This window comes from Elephas maximus, chromosome 17, assembly GCF_024166365.1.
Source record: "Elephas maximus indicus isolate mEleMax1 chromosome 17, mEleMax1 primary haplotype, whole genome shotgun sequence".
NCBI lineage: Eukaryota > Metazoa > Chordata > Mammalia > Proboscidea > Elephantidae > Elephas > Elephas maximus.
The window spans coordinates 77,047,629-77,073,605 of NC_064835.1; the positions used below are offsets into that span (position 1 = coordinate 77,047,629).

The window sequence follows — 25,977 nt, forward strand, 5'->3', positions numbered from 1 at the left end:
CTACTCAAGAATAATGAGTGGACTCTTAGGCTTATATATCTGGTAACACCCCAAACCAGCTGGTAATACGACATAATTCAAGGGCTACAACAATCAAGACAGCAAAACCTAGTAGCCCATCCACATATACTGAAAGAAAACAAAACAAGATAAGACTCAGTAAGCAAATATAGAATAAATCACTACAATATCTTAGTGATGGCTCGGAGACAGCAGTCGATATCAAACCACATAAAGCAGACGACCATGATTGATTCTACAACTCCCCAAATTAAAGAATCAAAATCTTTCCCAAATGAAGATACAATCCTGGAATTGCCAGATGCAAAATATAAAAAAGTAATTTACAGAATGCTTCAAGACATCAGGGATGACCTCAGAAATGAAATAAGGCAATCTACAGAAAAAGCCACGGAACACACTGATAAAGCAGTTGAAGAACTCAAAAAGATTATTCAAGAACATAGTGGAAAAATTAGTAAGTTGCAAGAATCCATAGAGAGACAGCATTCAGAAATCCAAAAGATTAACAATAAAATTATAGAATTAGACAAAGCAATAGGAGTCAGAGAAGCAGACTCGAGCAATTAGAATGCAGAGTGGGAGATGTGGAGGGCCAGGGAATTGACACCAATATAGCTGAAAAAAAAATTAGATAAAATTTTTTCAAATAGAAATTTCCCAGAAGGCCATAACTATGAGGTCCAGAAATACCTCAATTTCTGGTCAATTTCCAATCTAAATGAACATTTCCTGACCCACCTATCCACTGCACCTTGTCCAGATGTTGCACACTCAAGAAAAACAAACTGGTGGAACAACTAGAAAACTTTACTGGTCACTACTGGTATCTGGCCCAGAGTCTCAAACATCCAATCAGTGCTATAAATTGTAACTTTAAAAATTCAAAGAGCTGTGTAATTTAATGAGAACTAATCAGTCCAGTTCTCTTACTTTACAAAAGAGAAGCCAAACAGAACAATAAAAAATTAACTGGCCCAAGATCATTAGTTAGTGCAAGAGTCAGTACCAGAATTCAGCTTTTCAGGCTCCACCACATTCCCCAGAAACCAATATGGGGTGCTTAAAGTACATGTCAGGTCAAAATTGCATATAATTTCATAGGTCACGATTACACAAAATTAACATATAAAGTCTTGGCACAAATTCAAAAATGTGTGTCCCTCCAAAAAGTATATTTTAAGTCTCACACGTTGCTCACTGCATTGTAAAACTCTGCTAGTAAGGGACAGAGTGAAACTTCAAAACCCAATATGGTCTGGCTTCACGCTTCTTCCTTCTATGTTGTTATGTGCTATTCAAGTCGATTCCGGCTCTTGGTGACTGATAAAGATGCGGTGTAACTCTGCAAGTATGAGTTATTTAGTTCTTGCCCAACATGAGCATGATAAAACCTACTTACACTTCCAATTACAAAACAGTAAAGCCCCTTGGCACCTTAGAGTTATAACTATTTCCTTACTCAATTAAGAGTCAAATTAATGTGAAAATATTTAAATAAAAAAAGAAAGAAAAACGACAGATTTTTTTGAGGCTTCCTATATTTTTCGCAAATAATGCATCTACATAAGTAACATGCTCACACATAGAACAAGCAGAGCACAGGTAGTAAAATAATGTGCAAGGGGGTTGCACAGCTGGCAAAAAACATGTAACACGCACATTATTTGGGTAAAATTACAGTTGACCACTTTTTAATTACTAGCTATAAATCTGAACCATAGCCACCTTCAGAAATGAACTCACAGACCAAGATAACATTAATATTTCAGTAGTTAGTTCCATTCAATCACTCAGGAACTTCTTCTATGCCAGGAACCATGCTATGGTTAGGATAAAACAGTCCGTATCTTTGAAGGATTCAAGCTTGTGGAGGAGACAAACACGTAACTACTTTCAAAAATGTCGTATCAAGACAGAGCTCTACAAAGCACTGTGTGATTCTATGGCTGCAGGGCAAGCAGGCATTTGCCAGCTTTAGAGAGAAGTGAGGAGCTGATCACGTACTGAATCTTAGAATAACAGAGGCAGAGTTTAGCGAAATGAAGTGATTTACCTTAATAGCTTCTACTTGTTGACAGATCATTTTCAGTAAAGAATTTTGATCTTCTGCCCATCGAGGTGGTGTTTTGGGAGAATACTAAAAAAAAATAACAATAAAAAATAGTATTTAGAACATTTAGAACAGAAACATATTCTACAATACAGTAATTCTTTCCTACTTACCTTATAACTTTTACTTGGTGACAGAGAATATTTGGTGGGAGATGGTGTAGAATGTTTTATTTCTGAATCCGCATTTCGCAAAGAACCATTTTTATAAAGAAGACCTCCTTCACTATAATCTTCAAGTTCTTGCATGACTGAATTAAGCATCTCCTTTACAGACTCCAGAGGCACAGGTAACTAAACACAGAAGGCATTCATCAAGGCCCTTAGTTTACAAAAAAATCAAAGAACTCTGAAATTAATAAACAGATTTTTTCTTACTAACTTATCTACCTTCTGCTCACTTTTGTATCTCAAGTGCTTTACACTTTAAATAATACACGCGAAAGTGCTTTGTAATCATCACAACTCTTAAGACTGAAGCCTTCCGACTAACACCCACGCTGTTTCTATTACTTGTATCAGTCGTAATTGTTAGGTGCCGTCGAGTCAGTTCCGACTCACGGCGACCCCATGCACAACAGAATGAAATACTGCCCGGTCCTGCGCCGTCCTCACAATTGTTGCTGTGCTTGAGCCGATTATTGCAGCCACTGTGTCAATCCATCTCATTGAGGGGCCTCCTCTTTTCCGCTGACCCTCTACTTCACCAAGCATGATGTCCTTCTCCAGGGACTGATCCCTCCTGACAACATGTCCAAAGTATGTAAGACGCAGTCTCGCCATCCTTGCTTCTAAGGAGCATTCTGGTTGTGCTTCTTCCAAGACAGATTTGTTCATTCTTTTCACAGTCCATTCAATATTCTTCGCCAACACCACAATTCAAAGGCGTCAGTTCTTCTTCAGTCTTCCTTATTCATTGACCAGCTTTCACATGCATATGAGGCTACTGAAAACACCACGGCTTGGGTCAGACGCACCTTAGTCCTCAAGGTAACATCCTTGCTTTTTAACACTTTAAGAAGATCTCTTGGAGATTTGGCCAAGGCAATGCATTTTCTGGTTTCTTGACTGCTGCTTCCATGGGTGTTGATTGTGGATCCAAGTAAAACGAAATCCTTGACAACTTCACTCTTTTCTCCATTTATCATCATGTTGCTTATTGGTCCACTTGTGAGAATTTTTGTTTTCTTTACGTTGAGATTCAATCCATACTGAAAGCTATGGCCTTATGATTTTCATCAGAAAGTGCTTAAGTCCTCTCCACTTTTAGCAAGCAAGGTTGTGTCATCTGCATAACACAGGTTGTTAATGAGTCTTCCTCCAATCCTGATGCCCCACTCTTCTTCATATAGTCCAGCTTTTCGGATTATCTGCTCAGCATACAGATTGAATACATATGGTGAAAGGATACAACCCTGAAACCCACCTTTCCTGACTTAAAACCATGCAGTATCCCCTTGTTCTGTTTGAACGACTACCTCTTGATCTATGTACAGATTCCTCACGAGCACAATTAAGTATTCCAGAATTCTCATTCTCCAAAATGTTATCCATAATTTGTTATGTTCCACACAGTCAAATGCCTTAGCATATTCAATAAAACACAGGTAAATATCTTTCTGGTATTCTCTGCTTTCAGCCAGGATCCATCTGACATCAGCAATGATATCCCTGGTTCCACGTTCTCCTCTAAATCTGCCTTGAATTTCTTGCAGTTCCCTGTTGATATACTGTTACAGCCGCTTCTGAATGGTCTTCAGCAAAATTTTGCTTGCATGTGATATTAACGATTATTGTTCGATAATTTCTGCATTTGGTTGGATCACCTTTCTTGGGAATAGGCATAAACATGGATCTCTTCCAGCTGGTTGGTGAGGTAGCTGTCTTCTAAATTTCTTCGCACCGACGAGTGAGCACTTCCAGTTCTGCATCCATTTGTTGAAACATCTCAACTGGCATCCCGGAGCCTTGTTTTTCACCAATGCATTCAGTGCAGCTTGGGCTTCTTCCTTTAGTACTACCAGTTTCTGAACATATGTTACTTACTGAAATGGCTGGGCATCGACTAATTCTTTTTGGTATAACGACTCTGTATTCTTTCCATCTTCTTTTGATGCTTCCTGCGTCGTTTAACATTTTCCTTGTAGAATCCTCCAGCATTGCAACTCGAGGCCTGAATTTTTTCTTCAGTTCTTTCAGTTTGACAAACGCTAAGCATGTTCTTCCCCTTTGATTTTCTATCTCCAGGTCTTTGCGCATGTCATCATAATACTTTGTCTTCTCAAGCCGCCCCGTGAAATCTTCAGCTCAGTCGTATTAGTAGAGGATTATTAACTTGGAAAAGTATTCCAAGTGAACAATATAAGTAAATTCCTGATGTTTTCTAATTGATTTAGAATAGGAAAAAATAAATGTAGATGCTAGAATGCACTAGACAACGTAAGTCCAAATCAAGAATGCAACACAAATTAATAAACAAGATACTCAGAATGCTGCACATAACTGAAGTTAACATCACAGTGACATTCTCAATCTCCTGACAACTGGAAATAAGACTGTCCATAGCAGATGAGAAAAAGAAAAGCATCTGTAGCTGTCAGGAACAACTGTCAATATTAGCAATATGTTTAGCTGCCAAATACATTCAGAACTAGTCCTTAGGTTGCAACATTTGTTTTGATTACATTGCCAAGACAACAGAAGTAATGGTGTCCTACTTTAGAAACATTCTCTAATTCCCCAAGAAGTACTTGTGTAAGAACATACACCTAGATTGCTAAGTTTAAAAAAGACACACCAAATCTAAAACAAAGCAATAGCAACTAAACATTTATACACACCAATATACACACACACCTCCCATGTATTATTGACAAGGTATTCCTGAGCATTTTTTAAATTACCAAAATATAAAGCCAAGGCACAAATATTTGTCACCCATTTATCAATAATACTAAAGTACAGACAAAAACTTGCAACTTACTTTCTTAATCACTGAAGGATTTGAATCACTATCATCTAAAATCTTTATTAGGTAGTCCCTCGTCTTTCTCAAATAATTTTTGCATTCTTCTTGTTCTTCAGGTGAAAGTGCATCATTTTCAATGTCTTCTGCTTTCCTGTAAAAAATCTATACAAAGAGTGCTGTTATGAAATAATTACTTTTTCAAAACAAAAAAAACAAATTTTAATTCAAGGGCCACATCTACTTACCAGGGCAAGATTCCAATAAGAAACAACAGTTTTTATAGATTCAAAAGCGGTCAAAGCATCATCTATATTTCCATTAACTGCATCCAATACAGCGAATGTTATGTGTGCTTCCTCCTCATAGTCCCCAATTTCAGATATCTAAACAAATTTAAGTCATTTTTAGTCAAATTGCCCCTACTCAGAACATGAAACGCAAATGATTTTCCAAAGATTTTATATGATCTAATGAGATGAACACTGCATTACTCTTTCCTGTTGTATTTGTGACAGCTAGTAAATTTAGAAAGCAAAACTATCATTAAATAGGCAGGCATTTAGGCAGTCGACAGCTCCATTTCTTTGTTTATATACTGGAAACTCACATCTCCATTTAATTCCCAAAGGGATTCCCCCTTACCTGTATGTCTGCACTATGAAAATGTTTGAACAGAGGATCAATAGGTTCAGGAATACTAGTCTTCTTTTTGATTGTCTTCAATAATGGCAATACTTTCTTCCAGTAATAAACACTTCTGCCTATGTATTCCCGTTGATCATAAAAAGAATTAAGCTCGCTGCCCTAAAATACAGGTAGAGAAACACATAAACTAAGGAACACAAATCATCAGATCTAAAACACATTTAAAATGGTTAAAATTTCAAGTCAAGGAAATAAGACAAGGATGTCCCCTCTTAGCACTCCTATTCACTATCTCACTGGACATCCGAGTTGATGCCATTAAATAAGAAACGAAAATAAAAGGTATACGAATTGGGAAGGAAGAAATGAAATTGTCCTTGTTCAGAGAATGAAGAAAACCAAAGACACAAGGGAAAAATTAGTCCAAAGGACTAATGAAACACAAGTACAACAGCTTCTACCAGAATGAGTTCAGCACAACTAGATAGACGGTGCCCGGCTACCACTGATGACTACTCTAAGTGGGATCACAATAGAGGGTCCCAGACAGAGCTCAAGAAAAATATAGAACAAAAGTCTCACTTACCCACACATAAAAAAGACCAGACTTACTGGTCTGACACAGACTGGAGAAACCCCAATAGTATGGCCCCCGGACACCCTTTTAGCTCAGTAATGAAGTCACTCCTGAGGTTCTCCCTTCAGCCAAAGATTAGATAAGCCCGTAAAACAAGACTAAATGGGCACACCAGCCCAGGAGCAAGGACAAGAAGGCAGGAGGGCACAGAAAAGCTGGTAATAGGGAACTCAAGGTCGAGAAGGGGAGAGCACTGACATGTCATGGAGTTGGCAGCCAATGTCACAAAACAACATGTGCACTGTTTAACATGAAGCTAGCTTGTTGTGTAAACCTTCATCTAACGTACAATAAAAACAACTGTCCTTCGCAGATATGATTGTAGAAAATCCCAAAGAATCATCAAAAAAAAACTCCTGGAACTAATAAGTCATTACAGCAAAACTGCATGATACAAGGCTACCATACAAAAACCAATTGCTTTCCTATATACCAATGATGAACAAGTGAAATCTGGAATTAGAAACACAATGCCATTTATATTAAAAAAAAAAAAAATTAGCACCCCCAAAAATGAGATATTTAGTTATAAATGACAAAACTCTGATGAAAGAAATCAAAGACCTAAATAAATGGGCAGATATTCTGTGGTCATGGATAAGAAAATATTAAGAGGTCAATTTCAATAGAGTCAACAAAATCCCCATCAAAATCCCATCAAATTATTTTCTGGATATCAACTAAGTGATTCCAACACAATACTGAAGAACAGTGCTGGAAGACTAACACTACCCAACTTCAAGACTTACTTTAAAGCTACAGTGATGAACACTGTGTGGTGCTAGCAAAGGAATGGACAAACAGATCAGTGGAAAAGAATAAGGAACTCAGAAATAGACCCACACAGTATCGTCAACTGATCTTTGACAAAGGAGCAAAGGCAATTCAACAAATGGTGCTAGAACTGGACATCCACGTGCCAAACCAAAAAAATTAATCTAGACATAAAGTTATATCTTTCACAACAATTAACTCAGAATGCATTATAGTTCATAGCCCTAAGCGTAAGATGCAAAACTCTACAGCTTCTAGAAGATAACTTAGCAGAAAAACCTAGGCGACCCTGGGTTTGACAATGACTTTTGACAATGACTTTTTTGTGTGTGTGCCTGACGTTGGCCAGTCCAGGCAATGGATGGTGGAGACAATAACTTTTTATATGATACCAAAGCACAATTCATCAAAGAAAAAAAATGATGTTAGACTTCATTAAAATTAAAATCTTCTGCTCTGTGAAAGACACTTAAGAAAATAAAAAGACAAGCCAAGAGACTGGGAGGAAATATTTGCAGAACACATACCTGATTAAAAGAACTGTATACAAAGTATACAAAGAACTGTTAAAACTCAATAAGAAATCAAACAGCCCCACTACAAAATGGACAGAAGACCTGAAAAGATATCTTACCAATGAAGATAAATAGATGGCAGTAACACTGTGACAGCACTACATACCTAGCGTTGTTGTTAGGTGGCGTGGAGTCGGTTCTGACTCATAGCAACCCTACGCACAACAGAATGAAACACTGTGCCATCCTCACAATTGTTGTTATGCTTGAGCTGATTGTTGCAGCCACCATGTCAATCCATCTCATTGAGGGTCTTCCTCTTTTCTGCTGACCCTGTACTTTACCAAGCATGATATCCTTCTCCAGGGACTGATCCCTCCTGACAACACGTTCAAAGTACGTGAGACGCAGTCTCGCCATTCTTGCTTCTAAGCAGCACTCTGGTTGTACTTCTTCCAAAACAGATTTGTTCGTTCTTTTGGCAGTCCACGGTATATTCAATATTCTTCGCCAATACCACAATTCAAAGGTGTCAGTTCTTCTTCAGTTTTCCTTATCCATTGCCCAGCTTTGACATGCATATGATGCGACTGAAAATACCATGGCCTGAGTCAGGTGCACCTTAGCCTTCAAGGTGATACCTTTGCTTTTCAACACCTTAAAGAGGTCCTTTGCAGCACACTTGCCCAATGCAATGCGTCACCTACTAGAATGGCTAAAATCCAAAACCCTGCTAAGACCAGATGCTGGAGAGGATGCAGAGCAACAGGGACTCTTGCTCACTGCTGGTGGCAATGCTAAAGGGCTGGAAGACATTATGACAGTTTTTTACAAAGCTAAACACAGACTCACCATATGACTCAGCAAGTTTATTCCTAGGTATTTAATCTGCCCAAATGAGTTGAAAATACATGTCTACATGAAAACCTGCACATCAATGTTTATGGCAGCCTTATTTAGTTGCCAAAAATCAGAAGCAACTAGCAACAACCAACACCCATGGAAGCAGCTGTCAAGAAATCAGACAACACACTGCATTGGGCAAATCTGCTGCAAAAGACCTCTTTAAAGTGCTGAAAAGCAAAGAAATCAACTTGAAGACTAAGGTGCGCCTGACCTGAGCCATGGTGTTTTCAATCACCTCATATGCATGTGAACGGTGGACAATGAATAAGGAAGACAAAGAAAAATTTGCACCTTTGAATTACGATGTTGATGAAGAATAGTGAATACACCATAGACTGCCAAAAGAACAGACAAATTTGTCTTGGAAGAAGTATAGCCCAGAATACTTCTCAGAAGCAAGGACTGTGAGACTACGTCTCACATACTTTGGACATGTTATCAGGAAGAATCAGTCCCTGGAAAAGGACATCATGCTTCATAAAGTACAGGGTCAGTGAAAAAGAGGAAGAGCCACAACAAGATGGACTGACACAGTGGCTGCAATAATGGGCTCAAACATAACAATGTGAGGATGGCACAGGACCAGGCAGTGTTCCATTCTGTGGTACACAGGGTCGCTATGAGTTGGAAGCAAGTCAAAAGCACCTAACAACAACAAAATGTCCTTCAACAGGTGACTGGATGAGCAAACCATGGTATATGCACACAATGAAGTATTATTTAGTGATAAAAAAAGAAATGATGTATCAGGCTACAGAAAGACATGGAGGAATCTTAGCAATGCATATTGCTAAACTTGGTGAAAAGAAGTCCAGCTGAAAAAGATACGTACTGTATGGTTTCAACTGCATGACATTTCGTAAAAGAAATACCATAGAGACAGTGAAAAAATCAGTGCTTGCCAGGGGTTCGGGGATGGACAAGGGTGTAATGAACAAGTGAAGCAAAAGGAATTTTTAAGAGACGCTATTCTGTATGATGCTGTAATGGCAAACACATGAGACGAGACATTTGTCAAAGCCCACAGAACTATACAATACAACAAGTGAACCCTAACGTAAACTACTGACTTCAGTTAATAATGATGCATCAATATTGGTTCATCATATTGTGATGCTCCAATACTGGTTTGTCAATTGTAACAAATGGACCACACTAATGCAAGACAACAACAATAAGGAAAACTGCAGTGAAAAGAGGAGGCACATGGCAAGTCTGTACTTCCTGTAAACCTAAAAGTGCTTTAAAAAAGTCTACTGAAATTTTTTCAAATCAAAACCAAACAGAATTTCAAAAGTCATCTGCTCAACTTACCAAATGTTGAAATAAATGAGAGACAACCTTAACACCAGTGATCATTCTAGACCTAACTTTTAAACATTTCCAATGATACTATTTAATAAGTCAGCCAAATCCATTTTTAAGCGTTGCTGTTTTCACACAACCAAAATCTGCCTCTCTGTAACATTTTGGTCAAAGAGCCAGTCACACACGCTTAGCTGTTCCCCAGAACACACCTCAAATATTTAGAAACATCTATGATGCCCTGGTGGCGTAGTGGTTAAGTGCTACGGCTGCTAACCAAAGGGTTAGCAGTTCGAATCTGCCAGGCGCTCCTTGGAAACTCTATGGGGTAGTTCTACTCTGTCCTGTAGGGGTCACTATGAGTCAGAATCAACTCGACGGCACTGGGTGTGTGTGTGTTATGATGCCCTAACCTATAAAGCTTTGTGCAATTCACATATAAAGGCTTTTCCAACCTAAGCAATAATTATAGCAACAATTATTAATCATTGCTAATGCCTACACAGTAGCTACTGTGTGCTGGGCACTGTTTTAAGTGCTTATATATTAACTACTTTGTGGCAAGATTAAAAATGAACATTTCACCTGATGTAATCTGAACAAGCACTACTGTTTTCAGGACTAAAAGACTTTTTTTTTTTTTTTTTTTATCGTGCTTTAAGTGAAAGTTTACAAATCAAGTCCGTCTCTCACACAAAAGCATACATACACCTTGCTACGTACTTGAGGACTAAAAGACTTTCAGTTAAAAGTTTATTTTTTTCAAAAATGAAAGTGATGGTCTTAACAGATGTTTACACTTTAATGGACTCACCATTCTCTGAAGACATTTTGCCCAGTATATAAGTAGAGCAGGTTGAAGGCCATGTTTCTCCTGACCCCTTAGGGTGTTTATCTCATGCTGGACCAGAAGTCGCAGTTTTGCCGAGGTTCCAGGTCTAAAAAAAGTTTTATTTAATGAAATCCCTTTATAAATGTCTGTCAACACTTAAACATATGTTAATCGTCACATGAGAAATTGAATCTCTTGTAAAATCTAGGTGATAAGCTAAAGGAATATTATTGTTTTACTACTTACATCACTTTTCTATGAATCAGATTACAAACTGCATCCCACCAAGATTTTTGCCTTTCTGTACAAAGCTGTCTACACACAGGAAGTGGTAAGCAAAGTGCCTGATAGGAATTGCAGTGAGAATTACATCTCTCTTCTAATTGTAAGCGGCTTGTATATATTACTCCAAGTAGAAATACCTGTTTTAAAGAAAAATTAATTTAAGTTAGAGAGAAATTAAACAAACTCCAAATATTTAACTTGTTTAAAATATATGCTTACTTCAAGATCTAAAATACATATTGATTCAGGTGCATCTGTCTCAAGTCTTGAGGTTTCCTGGGGCAAATGATGAAAAAGCTGTTTTAGCCACTTTCGAACTGCCGGTAAGGTGGGCAGTGAACTCCACTGTAGGCCAAGCCAGGTAAGGTGCTGAAGGCTGCCATTATGGGCTCGAACAGCACCTGAAATAAAGGAAGACAACAGGCCTCCGTTTTTAACAAACAAAATCTTCTGTCATCAGTTTTTCCAACATAAGCAACAATCTTAGTTTTACAACTGCTTTTTTAGATCATAGCTGGGAAAATTCCATAAGCAAATTCTCACCCTTTTATTAAATGCATCCACATTCACACTCAGAAATTTTAATAAAAACAGTCATACTGGCGAAAGTTCTTTTTAAAGCCCGTCCACGAAACAAGTGACTCACTAGAACTCCAAAAACCAAAATGTACTGAGAGGCCAAATAAAGAACACCACTCAATAAGAAATCTTGAAACAATGGATTTTCCTTCAGTAAAGACGGTCATTAAGATCGTGGGATCCAAACCCCGAGCCCACTACCACTGAGTCATTTCCAACTCATAGCAACCCTATAGGACAGACTAGCTGCCCCATAGGGTCTCCAAGGCTGTAATCTTTACAGAAGCAGACTGCCACATCTTTCTCCCATGGTGTGGCTGGTGGGTTCGAACCGTCGACCTTTTGGTTAGTGACTGAGCACTTTAACCACTGTGCCACCAATGGTCCTACATAATGAGATACCACTACACTGACTCATTAGTGAAGAGAACTTTTCCTCTCCAAGAACTTCAATACTGAAAAAGTTACACGCTTCTGGAAACAAAGAAATACAACCTTTCTGACAATATGGCAATTGACAAAACACTTTAAAAAATGTTCATCTTTGTCTCAGTAATACCATTTTAAAAAATGTCTACTGGAATCATAGGAAATGCACACAGTTTATGAAAGTTTCCATCACAGTATTATTTTTAATAGTGAAACATTAGAAACTTGGAGGACTAAATATGGAAAATTTTGTAAGAAAATCATGATTAATTCATAAAACAGATTATACTGCCATTAAAAAGTGGTATTTATAAAGAGTCTACTATAAATACGATGGAAAAGCAACATGAAAGAAGAAAAATTGTATGTATAGTAGAATTAACTGACAGAAAAATATATGCAACCCCCTTCATTCCCCTTCCCCCCGCCCCAAATGAATACAGGGGGAAAAAAATTAAGTCAGTATTTCTGGATAATGAGTTATGGCGCATTTATTTTCTTTTTTGCTTTTGTTCTTCTCCTAATATAAAAAAAATAAGATGCAGAATTTCTTGTCTGAAAGCTACTACTTACCAACGTCGTATCTAGCCAACTCAACAGGCTCCGGTGCTTTAACATCAATGTATCCAATGTCATCACTACCAAGGAAAGATCTATCCTGAGAGGACTGACTAGAAAACAGAGCATCATATAAAGCAGACTGCCCACTCTTATTGGCAAAGGATTCCACAACCTCTTTTAAAAAATCTTGCTTGTCACGACTTAAGTTTAGTAGCATGTGCCCTGAAAAACAAATTGTCATTCCCATCATTTTTAAAATACAGATTGTATTCAGTCATATCTCTCAATAGTTTCATTCATACACTTAAAGGGGAAATAACAGGATTACCTCAGACCTAATCCTTCTACCACAACCACAACCATACAAAAAGGGTGCTTATATAGAACATAAATATAGATTACACCTTTAATATATTTGTGTCTACATGCTAGAGTAAAAGGAAAGAAAAGAGACAAGACAAGAATGCATGTGAAAAATGTCTGAGTATTTATATTTTAGATGGAGAACACGAGTGCAGGATTTAAGTGACATAGGAAAGCAAAGCCAAGCTCTAATTCCTCTGGTCAGACACACTAATTTGTAAACCTGGCTGATCAGAAACCATCCTTCAAAGAGCTTTTTACTTCCAGGCCACATTCCTGGAGACCCTGATTCCACAGGTATGGGGTGAGGAATTTATTTTAAAAACACAGCTTGAATAAAAACCAGTGTGTGCCGTAACACAGATGAATCTTGAAATGATTATATTGAGTCAAAGAAATCAATCACAAAAGACCACATATCGTGTGATTCCATTTACAAGAGGTATCTAGAATAAGCACATTCAGAGGCAGAAAGTAGGTTAGTGTCTGCCTAGGGATGGGGAGGACAGGGGAGGTACGGAAGTGACTGCTAGTGATGAAGATGTTCGAAAAATGACTGTGGTGACAGCTGCGTAATTCTGTGCACGTACGAAACACCACTGAATTGTACACTTTAACTGGGTGAACTGTTCAGTATGTGATTTATATCACAATAAAGTCGTTTTTAAAAAAAAAAACCACTCCTTAGGGTAATTCTGCTAATGGGTCAGGTTTGGTTACTACTGGACTACTGTCTCTCCATGAACTTGCAGAGATACTCTCTGGAATGCCCAGAAAACCAAAACAAAAGCAAAGCTACAGTTCATTTTACTAACAAGGCTTAGGACCTCACGACAGCCTTGCTAAGGAAGAAGGGAGACATAAGAAAAAAAACTGAAAATCGCTTCAAAGGCTGAAAGTCTAATACCTACAAACATATTAGGCTGTGGGACAGAGGAGCAATATAAGCACTACCTTGATTCCTTTGATCAACAGCCTGACTACAGACCGAAGTTTATAGTAACTTTCATTTAATACTGTATCTTGCGCCCCAAAAAATTCATTCAACTTTATATAAAACTGCTCCCTACAAAAAGTATTAAGCTTCTTCAGTTCATTGTTTGATTCTACCTATGAGAATGTCTTCGAGTTTGTGCCCTAGCAAAATTAAAAATACTTAAGATCTTTAGGTTTCATCCAAACAGACAAAACTAGGAATAAATCTACAAATTAACTTCTACCTTCCTCACTATGTTGTCAGTTCCTCAAGAGATAGATCTCTATCTGCCTCGTCATTTCATCCCCCACAGCACTGTTTTACAAGCAGTCAACGTTAAATTGTTAGCAAATCAGTAATTATGCTATATTCAGGATACACTCCAAAATATTCAAGATGGAGGCTCTACTAGCTATACAAAGGATGGGTTAAAGAATTATCTCCATCAGGGAGCAAACAATATCAAATATTTGTTCTTTTCAAAGGATATACTATTTCTTCTAATTCTTTCCATATCCATTGCCCTTACCTAATATTGCAAACAGAAACAATGATTTTGACAAATTATCTACCGGACAGATGAAGGTTGAAATCATAAGACAGGCCCCAGCAGAGAAAGTTTTCTTTTTAAAATTAAATCAATTAAACATTACCATTACCTGATTGGCTCAGACGATCATAGGTCATCATTTCCAATAGATTTTGTCCAGCTTCTCCTTTTATGAGTTTAATCTTTGGGCCTGGAACCTGAAGATTTTAGAATCAAACATCTTAATTCAGTGATACCCATTTTCTAACAGTAAGATCTTTTCTATCACATTGGACTTTTTTGATAATGAATACACAGTTAATCAACAGTTAAGATGAGCTGGAAAACAGACTCCAAAAAAAACTGGGAACCAAGGAATTTACCAGGTAATCTATGAAAGATGCCTAGAAAAAGCACTTCTGAGAAACTACTTGCCATCGAAAGCACATTCACATTACACTCAGGGAAATGGAGGATTTAGTTAAAGAACTTTTATTAAGAGAATACAAAAGAAGAGATGACAGCACTACCTTATACAATACTGGTCAAACCGCCCTTGAAAATGCCATACTGTGAACAGCACATTTTCAAAGAGCATGGGTAAAGTGAACTCCAATGGGATAAACTGGAACAAACAAGAGAATGAAAAAGGACCCAACCCATAACTCATGAAGAACTACATGAGTAACAAGAATAACAAGTAAATAGAATGGTGAAAGGCGTGATAACTGCCTTAAGGTACTAAGAAAACTACCTTGCACAAAAAGAGATATTTTCTAATGCATCAATAGAAAAAGCAAGATCAATGGGTTGTTACTTCAAGAATATTTTTACTCCATATAAGAAAGCACCAAGAACCCAATTATTCCAAGATCCAATGGGCTATACTAAAAAGTAGTGAAGGCCCATCACTGCAAATGTTCAACAGGCAATGACCACTTACTGGACATATCTTAAAAGTAACTGTACGGACAGATGAAGTAGCTGACTTTTAAATTGCTAAGGACTTTCTCAACTGGTGGTAGGAGTGTATAATTTGGTACAATCTCTCTGAGGTTAGAGATTTGGCAATAGCTCTAAATATTATAAACGCATATATAAACTCTGATCTTGTAATTCTTCTTTTAGGAATTTATTACACCCATACATTTTCACATGTTAAATGGCACACATATCGCTGAATTATTTCAGATAACAACAAGGTAGAAATAACCAAATGCCCTGGTTTTATGCTGGTGGTTGTTGTTAGCTGCTACTGACTCGGCCCATCTCGTGGCAACCCCGTGTGTTAAGAGCAGAAGTGTTTCATAGGATTTTCTTGGCTGTAATCTTTACGGAAGCAGTTCGCCATGCCTTTCTTCCATGGAGCCGCTGGGTGGGTTTGAACTACCAAACTTTAGGTAACAGCCAATCGCAACTGCTTGCACCCACCGCCGCCCCCCCCCCAAAAAACCCAAAAAACTATGGTCCATCCATACAGCGGAAAATATGCAACCACCAGAACAAATGAGGATGCTCTTTATATACTGAAACGGAAATATCTCCGAGATATATTTTCAGAAATAAAACAAGCAGAATGTTCAGAATGTTTTCTATCTCTATTTTTTAAAGGTAGGAAGGGATATATACGCATATGTATGTATATATATTATAGACTTGAGAGTATATGCATAAAACATTTCTTTAAGAACTCACAAGGAACTAATGACATTAGCTTCCGCAGGGGAGAGAAGTAACTATGGAACAGAGGTAGGAGGGAATGCTCAAAATAAACCCTTTTGTACCTCTAAAATTTTACACCATGTGAATAAAATCACCTTTCCAAAGACAGTAATTTTTCAAAATAAACGTATTCCTTGTAAGCCTAAAAGCACTTCTAGATTTCAGAACTATTAGTTCTGACTTCTCCTCTCAGCCACAAGTTTTCTAAACATGATGCCAAACTTTGTCATCAGTAAATGTTGGAGAGCACACAAAATAAGGAACAAAACATAATTCTTTTGAGAATTCATTTACCTGGCTGCTTATAAAACTATTCAACAGCTGCCATTTGAGATCAGTTAATTAGTTAAGAAGCCACTCAACCAAATCAAGTCACCATTCTCCTCTTAACTAAAAGGTTTCAAGAGACGCTTTTTTAAACATCTAGCCAAAAATGCAGATACACTTAGTAGAGCTACAACATCCCCTTGATCTGATACTCTACCATAAAGGAAGTTAACCTGATACGACTCCTTAAAGACCCCTAAGCCAACCCACAACCTTGTTTTTATGTTTATAATCATTTGATAATGAAGCTTTAAAACATACTAATAGTATAAAATCCAAGCATCTACGAGGTCTCCATTTTACATTTGTCCAGTGGAAATATGTGGTAGTTTAAAGAGCGAGACAGAGAGACTGAGGCAGATGTCTATGCACTAAAATGGAACGATGGAAAAACAGAAGTATTCAGCTGCAGGTAACACATACCTCCACTAAAGTGAAAAAAAAAGGCTTTAAGTACAGAAAAGATTACTATATATTTGCATATCAAAGAATACTTGTGAATAATCAAGAAGCTACTAGCAGTGGTTGTCTTTTAGGAAGGGTGACATGGGTGAATTTAAGAGGGGGATTTATTTTTCACTATTTAAAAAGGTCCACAGTTTTAAAATAGTTGACTCTGTTGAGAGAGATTTTTTAGTAGAGTTCAAAGCTTCCATTAAAAATAAAAATTACTTCAGGAGTTCTATGAAAGTATGAACCATCACAAGAACCTTTTAATGTTCATGTGAATTATGAACTTCACTAATTTCAGAAATTTTCATTCATATATTCCTTATGAACCTAAAAGCCTCTGCTGAGCAAACAGCAGAACACTGTGGGCTGAATATTAATATTATTTTTAAATATCGACATAATATGAACCACATGGAGGAGACTTCTCTAAAAGTAACTCTACAGTGAACCCTTTTTTCTCAAGTAAAAGAATCTTCTCCAAAGTTAACACATCATTTTTGTAAGCCTGGCTTAATACCTTTTTGGAAAACTATATTTCTTTTCATTTCAAGAGTATGTTCATTTCATTAAAGAAAACATTAAAACTACAAAAGAGGACTGAGGCACACCTACATGTGAAACACAACAGTCTGAATAAAATGTCACTCACAACCAAACCTGGAGCAGGCTTACCTGAAATGCTATGAGATAGCACAGTGCAGCCAGCTCAGAGAGAGCTCGCCATTGTACATCACTATGCTGAGCCATCTTCAAAAGCAGAGAACCAGCATGCATGTAGAAATGCCCTTTCATTTCTAAGAAAGCCGCTGAGAGCTCATCATTTCTGCCCACAGAGTATTTCACAGACTGAAGAGCACTATCAAAACTGTAATATGAAAATATAAAACAAAGAGTCCACACCTATTGAATTGTAAATCATCACTTTCACTATTTAATTCAATATAAAAATAATAAAAGAGAGTTCATTTCAAAGCTTCATCTTCCATATTCAAACCAGTAATCCTTAGTTTCTATTTTACAAAGCATGAATCATCTAGTGTTTATTTTTATCCTGGGTTCTCCTTATATTTCAAGTTTTGAAGTCTTACTCCAAAACAGTTATTGTAGCCCTCCAAGATACAAACAGAAAAGATATAAATCAAAGTATAAGATTACTGACTACAGGCTTAGGTTTCTTATTAAATCAGGATAAAGTCGGGAAACTAAAATATTTTCCAATTCCTTCTTGGTTGTATAGCTTCATTATTTAACTCATAGTATGAATTTTTCAAATTAGACATGCCATTTTCAAATTAAAAATGCAAAACTAACAGATATCTGAAGTATCAACACTGTAACTATTGTCTTACTGTATAACTACAGAGTTAAATAGGTTGTATTTCTCACTATTATTTGTAATCTATATATATTAATGAGTACTTCTAAATACTAATGGTCCTTGGGATCTTAAGTTTTTAAGAAAATCAAAAGCAAACTCTTACTAGAAACATGAAGCATGCTTTTAAAGTAGTTTATAATAAGAAATCTAAGCAACAGGTATTTCTTACAGCACTTATACGGAGTGAGCTCTGGGTATCTCTGGGGTTCCCAAGACCCTTTCAAGGGCATCCATGATGTTAAAATTATTTTTATAATAATACTAAGAAATTAGTTTTCACTCTCATTTTCTCACTTGTATACAGTGGAGTTTTCCAGAGGCTACAAGACATATATGTGAGCAGACTGAAGGCAGAAGTACATGAGACTCCAGCTGTGTTCTATTAAGCCAAGGCATTAAAGGAACTTGCAAAACTGTAAAATAATGCCACTCTTCTCACTACCTTTTTTTGTCATTTTGGAAAATAATTTTCATTTAAAAAATGGTATTATTGTTAACATGTAATGGATTTATTATATTAAATGAATTAATAAATATTTTTAACCTCTCAGTTCTAAATTTCTAACATGGTAAATACTGATAGACATAACCCTCAAACAAAAGATCTTTGGGGTCCTCAAAGAGTGTAAAGGGATCCTATAGCCAAAAAATGTGAGTGTATAAGCCATAAGATAAAACACCCCAGCTATTGCTAAGACAATCTAAAAATTTAAGTTAGCTTTTTGGGTGCTGCCCTTCCCCTACCGTCTTAGGATAATAAATACTTCTTCATGAAAACTCCCTACCCACTACACCTCAGTGAAAAGAACTTCTTTCCATATGCCAGATAGAGTAAAAAAGAATTAATGTCCAAACAAATTTAGAGTCTAAACCAGGGATAGGCTAACTTTTTCTATAAAAGACCAGAAAATATTTTTGGTTTTGCAGACTACAGAATCTCTGTCATACCTATTCAACTCTGGCACTGTAGTATGAAAGCAGCCATAGACAATATGTAAGCCAAGCGGCCAGGCTGTGTTACAAATCAAATTGTATTTACAAAATCAGGCAGCAGGCTGTATTCGGCCCACAAGTGTTAGTCAACCCCTGCTCAAACAGCCTTATGCAAATCAAAATGATGATTTTGCTCAACAGAATTTATTTTAATAAAACAGATACTAGGCCTTAAAATCAATGCTTAAGAAAATCATGCATTATATTTGATTTCTTTTATTTCTAAGGTAAAACAGTTTTTTCTGAAATCCTAATGATGCTAAGTGCTTATAATAAATAGTACATCTAAACCTATCCATCTGTTAACAGGTGAAGAACTTTATTTTCACACTAGGTTAGTGTGATTTTAACTCAATATTATCCCATTTTTAGAAATGAAACCTGGAATGGCAGTTACAAAATTTGTTTTAAAGCTTGGCTGTTTATCACACATGCCAAAACTGAGTATTTAACAATAAGGGTAATTTTAATCAAGCCTAAACTATAAGAGCCTCTGGAAATCAAAGTCATGCCAAACTAATTATATTCTCAAAAAGTAAATAAGATTCCTTCCAATTAGCTCACCATATTAACTATAACTCCCAAGTACATTATAGAACTAATGATACAATAAAGATATTTAGACCAACGAACTGAACAAATTACTGCAAAAAAGAACACCTGTAATTTATACAAAAAGTACTCTCTGTAAGCCAACATACCTTTCCAGTAATTCTCTACATTCCTGCACATCTCTAGTGGAAAGTGTAAGAAACATAAGGTTAGCATAGGCCAGAAGTAAGTCTCTATTGGTCGTTCCCCAGTCACTTTTATCAGAGTCCACACACTCTAAAGATTCCAGATAGTCCTATTTTGTAGAAAAACAGTAAGTTACAAAGCTTTATTAAATCCTATAAAATTTATTGTTTTATGCCCACAAATTCATTTACCCGTTCCTATAACATTATAAAACCAAACTGATTTTTACATCAGTCTCATAAATAAAAACACCAAAAATATACATATATATGTCTTATTTATGTCTACAATCTGCCCACTTTAAATTATCCTCACAAAAATTTCATTTCATAATTGCTCTACATAAATAAAACAATTTACGTCTTAGAGGGCACTGTTTAAGTACAAAGGGTTGTATGGTAATAGTCTATAGAAAATTGTAGAGGCCCAACAGCTTTTACCTACCTGAAGGGTCTGCACAACACACGAATTCCATTCCAAACTTGAACGCAAAGCTATGCTTCTCTCTGCCGCATGGCAATGGGCCACAGCATCCTTCAGTCTCTTGTTGGACCGATACAGTTCTACTAGTCGGATGTTCACATGGACATCATCAGGTCTTGCATAAAGTTCTGACTGAATCAAGTCAAAAAGTTTATTCCATCCATCTTCACCTTTACAATCTAAAAGCTGTTCCTATTTTAAAAAAAAAAAAAAAAATCCACCATTTAGACAAACACCTGTGCCATTTAAACATGTAATGGTTGTCACTATGTCTAGCCCTAGGAAGTTGCCACCTGAAGTATCATCCTACATTCCACACTAAGCCCGTTCAGAGAGTTGCTTCCAACCCATCAACTAAACCTCAAGGACCTTAACGTGTAAAGAATCATCTGGGATTACTGCAAAGGTTAGGGTTGCTCATATTCACCTCAGAAACTACCAGGACTACTGCCCTACATCCCAGTGCACTCCAGTCACCACAGATGCCTAAGCCTCCCCAGTCAATCTTCATCACCAGGATCCTTATCCTCACACTGCCCCGTATCTCCCTAAACCTGACTCAATCCCCCACCCCCTCCACTCCCACTTTGGAGCTTCTACTCCTCCACTACCTTCATCTTCTCAGAGGATTCTCTTCACCTCCTGGCCTTAATGGAACTGACTACTAAGTCAGGACATCCCCCACCATCTCTCTCCCACGATAGCTTTTACTCTCCTTGCCTACATAACAGAAATTAGGATTTGTGGCCTACTCACTCCTCCTGCCACTTCCAAATCATATTTTCCTTCCCCCACTCCCTTTGTAAAAAATTCTGTAAAGAACACGCTATCCACTTACTCTACCCATTCCTACTATCAGCAACTTGAACACCTTCACTTGTCCCCAAATAAATGTCTCTGGTATTAGCAATTAAAAGATATACAACGGCCCAGTTACTCAGCTCTTTAATCACCTCATTTTCCAATGACGTTTTCCTACACTCAAATCTCAGCCATCCAATTTGCCATTGACACGGGTCTTCAAAATTTTAATTTTGGTCATCCCACTCAGATCACCACACTCCTCTTATTCTTCCAGCTAACTGGGGGCTCAAGTATTCTCACTGTCACATATATACTCCTCTGAAAAGCTCTCAATACACTGACAACACCAAGTTTTAATTATCCATAAGATAACCACATACATTTTACCTTCTCTAGGTCATGCTAAGATGCCATAATCTCTAATATCCATAACTACCATCTGCTTGAAGATACCCTCAACTAAATCCCCTCTAACTTATTCCTGCTGGACTCAACGGACAAAAACCCAACCTTAGATAAACCCTACCATCTGCCTTCCCTGTGCCTACACGTTAACAGTTGAACAACTAGGGCAGGGCATGGGGAAATCACAACCGGGCTAACTAATATCGCTTTTATTATCTCAAGACTCAAACAGATACTGCCTAGAATAAAATCCTATTTTATCTCTAATAGACGCACTTTGCCCATTCTCCAAGACAAACACTTTGTACCTTTTCTCTCCCCAAACTTCCCACACCTTCCTCCATTCCTCCCTTTCAGCTTCTGATCACACGCATTGGTCACAGAGGAAACTAAAACCATCACAGAAGTAAATGCCATCTTGCCATCACCTACTCCCTCCACCTAGCAAAGACCAAACTTCTGCTAAGTGATATGCATCTCATCTCTCTCCTACATCAATCTCTCCCCTTCTTCTGGATCATTCCCAGAGACTTACACTTGGCCTTTCTAGATCTGCAAAGGAAGACCTAGCCTTCATATAAGTGAAAAAACAAGAGATCAACATTATTATACAGGTGTTTTTCAGAAATTCTTCTCTCACACTTCAGAGAAGAGCCCACTCGCCAGGAATGTTTTCATTCATTAAATAAGTCTCAGAAAACTACTTACCCGAGTAAGCCTTAATTTTTAGGAAAAATGAAATTATTTGATATCACATTTATAAATCTCATGAATTTCAACTCCAAAATACAGAAAAGAAATTGACACAGAAAGGATTTTAAACAGCAGTGCCCTATAGCATTATTAAAGAAAAGCAGGATGCTTCAGTACCATCTCTCTAACTTCTGTTACACTGAAAGGAAAATAATCCCCTCCATTATGCTCCTTAGTGCCACTGTCCCAAATGGGCTGGACTGTCATGTCCAATATGGGCACCATGTTTGAGGCATAACACAAAGATAACACGGTACAGAAACCTGGACACTTTGATCCAACACTTGAGACTAATATTTAAAGTCTAGCAGTTTACTACAAGGGAAGAAAAATGCTACTAGTTTTTATCTCTAGGATTTTTTGAAATACTCTTTTAGATTTTAAAACCCAAACACAATTGTTCACAGCAGATTTTTAATAGCTAAATACTGGAAATAACCAAAATGTCTCCCAAAACGTGAATGATTGAACTAACTGTGGTACACATCCATACCATGGAATAAAAAACCAAAAACCCGTTGCCGTGGAGTCGATTCCAACTCATAGTGACCCTACAGGACAGAGAAGAACTGCCCTATGGGTTTCCAAGGAGTGGCTGGTGGGTTCGAACTGCCAACCTCTTGGTTAGCAGCCAAGCTCTTAAAACACTGCGCTACCAGGGCTCCAACATACCATGGAATACTACTCAGTAATAAAAGGAATGAATTACTGATATACACAACTTGGATGGATCTCAGGATATTATGCTGAGGGGGAAAAAAAAGTCAATCTTAAAAGGTCATACACTGTATGATTCCCTTTGCACAGGAATCTATGTGATAAAATGACAAAGAGCTATATACGTATATTGTAATGTCAAATTCCTGATTTTAATATTATGCTGTAATAATGTAAGGTGTCACCACTGAGGGAGACTGGATGAAGGCTATACAGGACCTTTGTACACAGTGCTGCCTTTGCAACTTCTTGTCAATCTATAATTATTTCAAAATAAAAAGTTATTTTTAGTAATTTATTTTACTGTTGCCGTAAAGAATATACACAGCAAAAATATACACCAATTAAAGTTTCTACACGTATGATTCAGTGACACTGATTAAGTTCTACGAGTTGTGCAACCATTCCCACCTTCCTTTTCTGACTTGTTCCTCCCCCAATAACATGAACTAACTGCCCCTGAAGTTCCCATCTAATCTATCCAGTTGTTGTTGTCAATTTGATCCCACATACAGGCAGTCCCTGGCACTGGAAAATCTTGTTTCCATGAGAATTTCAAATTCTGTTCTCCATGTCTCCCCTTATGATCAGGATTCTTTAGAATCTCTGATCAGAATGTTCAGTAATGGGGGCCAGGCACCATCCAGTTTTTCTGTTCTTAAGGCAAAGGAGGCAGTTGTTCAGCGAGGCAAAAGCCACATCTTCCTCCGTTCCTCCAGGCCAACAGAGACCAATTACTGTACCTTGGATGGCCTCTTGCAGGCTTTTAAGACCCCAGGTACTACACAACAAACTGGGAGGTAGAATAGAAGTGTTAAACACATTACTAGGCCAATTAACTGGGATGTACCATTAAATCACCACCCCAAATCTCCAAACCAAGAAACTAAATCCCATGAGGTGTTTAGTTATAAAACATAAGTTTATAATTATCATTTAAGATATCATTTTTAAAGCATATTAACAATATCTAGTAGACAGTATACACTCAGAATTTTTTAAAAGAAAAAAATGAAAAGAAACACATATACAACAATTTGAGGTTTGCAACTAAAGAGTAATTTAAGTTTCAAATATTAAAAATGGTGTGTGTTATGTTTTGTTCAACTGCTCCTATAATGGCTATTGTTTTGTTCTTTTTTTTACCTTTAGTTTATAAATTACAGGACTTCCTGGGAAAAGTTTAGCTGCTCTTTCAACCCAATATTTTGCTCTTCCATCTGTGGCATCATTTTTACAAAGCAATTCTGCAATCTTCAATACAAGATCTTTTTGTGTTGGGTTTAATTCCACTGAACGCTGACAACAGAAAAAAAAGAAATTAGGAGTCCTAAAGCATACACGCTCAGAGGTTTAAAAAATTATCACTCTACCCAAGAAAAACTATTATTAGATGATGTTATTTCAATGTTAATAATATTAAAGTGTCTAGGAATATTTTGGAAATCAATCAAATAAAAATTATGTTTTTGTTAGGTGAATGCCAAAACACACGTACATGGGCAGCATTTCTGACAATGCTAGACTTAAAATTTATGGAGTGTCAAGTTAATCTTGTTTTACAAGTGCTCGCTTCCTAATGATAAATTATAGTGTACTTTAGGCCAAATAATATTGTAATCTGTTTCAAACTGTATTACTAAACAGCACTATGGTACCAACGCCTGTTTTCGTGACATCCATAAAACATATTACAACTATTAATTATAAAAATTACTCTGTGCATGTGTGTTCAGCTGTGCAAAGACTATATTTTAATCCTACCTTGTAACACTCAACAGCTTTGTCTATGTTTTCCTCCACTTCATAAAGAAGACCCAGAAATCTGTGAGCCTTGGGATCCCTCTCTTGTACATTAATATATGTACATACATATCTGTTCAAAAAAAATACAAAAATAATCTGTAAATTATCATATTTAGAACTGTACTTAAATGCTATCTGAATCAAACCAACCACTAAGCTAATTTATATTGTTACTCTAATTATTATAGTTACTCCTATTCACGTACTGGAACACAGAGCTAACTCAAAAATATGCACAGAAAACAATGCATAGTACTTAAAACACACAGTTTACGACATACTCATTTTACCATTAAGGGCTACATATATCAAATGTTTCTTCCAATGCTACCCACACTTAAGAAATAAGCACATAAATTGCTATTTCTTCCTGATCACATTTTGATAAAGCACTGAAGAGTTTTGCATAGAAATTACAAAGTGATTATAGTAAAGATTTTTAAAGATACCATAACGAAAATACTAAAGAGCAACAATTTATCAAATAACAAAAAATTTAATTAGTTTTTAAGACAACCTACAGACTGGGAAAAAAATTTTGATTATGACAAATCCAATCAGCATCTAATCTCTAAAATCTACAGGATACTGCAAAACCTCAACAACAAAAAGACAAATAACCCAATTAAAAAATAGGCAAAGAATATGAACAGGCACTTCATCAAAAAGGCATTCAGGCAGCTAGCAGATACATGAGGAAATGCTCACAATCATTAGCCATTAGAGAAACGCAAATCAAAATTACAATGAGATACCATCTCACCCCAACAAGGCTAGCGTTAATCCAAAAAAAAACACAAAATAACAAATGTTACAGAGGTTGTACAGAGAGGCTGGAACACTTATACACTGCTGGTAGGAATGTAAAATGGTACATACACTTTGGAAATTGATTTGGTGTTTCCTTAAAAAGCTAGAAATAGAAGTAATCCCACTCCTTGGAATAGATTCTAAAGAAATA

General features: G+C 36.9%; 1 protein-coding gene across 2 annotated transcripts in view; it reads right to left on the reverse strand.

Annotated features, from left to right (window-relative positions):
* The window catches only part of LOC126060805 (E3 SUMO-protein ligase RanBP2-like), a 62,737-nt gene that overhangs the window by 24,429 nt on the left and 12,331 nt on the right, over nt 1–25,977 (reverse strand). For both annotated transcript variants that reach the window (XM_049857093.1, XM_049857092.1), the window contains exons 3-17: nt 24,975–25,086; nt 24,357–24,509; nt 20,493–20,723; nt 20,012–20,157; nt 17,612–17,804; nt 14,568–14,655; nt 12,582–12,791; nt 11,220–11,401; nt 10,962–11,137; nt 10,698–10,821; nt 5,744–5,905; nt 5,347–5,484; nt 5,117–5,263; nt 2,248–2,427; nt 2,078–2,161 (exon numbers count right to left, since the gene is read on the reverse strand). In XM_049857093.1, coding sequence (XP_049713050.1) covers nt 2,078–2,161; nt 2,248–2,427; nt 5,117–5,263; nt 5,347–5,484; nt 5,744–5,905; nt 10,698–10,821; nt 10,962–11,137; nt 11,220–11,401; nt 12,582–12,791; nt 14,568–14,655; nt 17,612–17,804; nt 20,012–20,157; nt 20,493–20,723; nt 24,357–24,509; nt 24,975–25,086 — 2,326 coding nt within the window. The remainder of the gene's footprint in view (nt 1–2,077; nt 2,162–2,247; nt 2,428–5,116; nt 5,264–5,346; nt 5,485–5,743; nt 5,906–10,697; nt 10,822–10,961; nt 11,138–11,219; nt 11,402–12,581; nt 12,792–14,567; nt 14,656–17,611; nt 17,805–20,011; nt 20,158–20,492; nt 20,724–24,356; nt 24,510–24,974; nt 25,087–25,977) is intronic.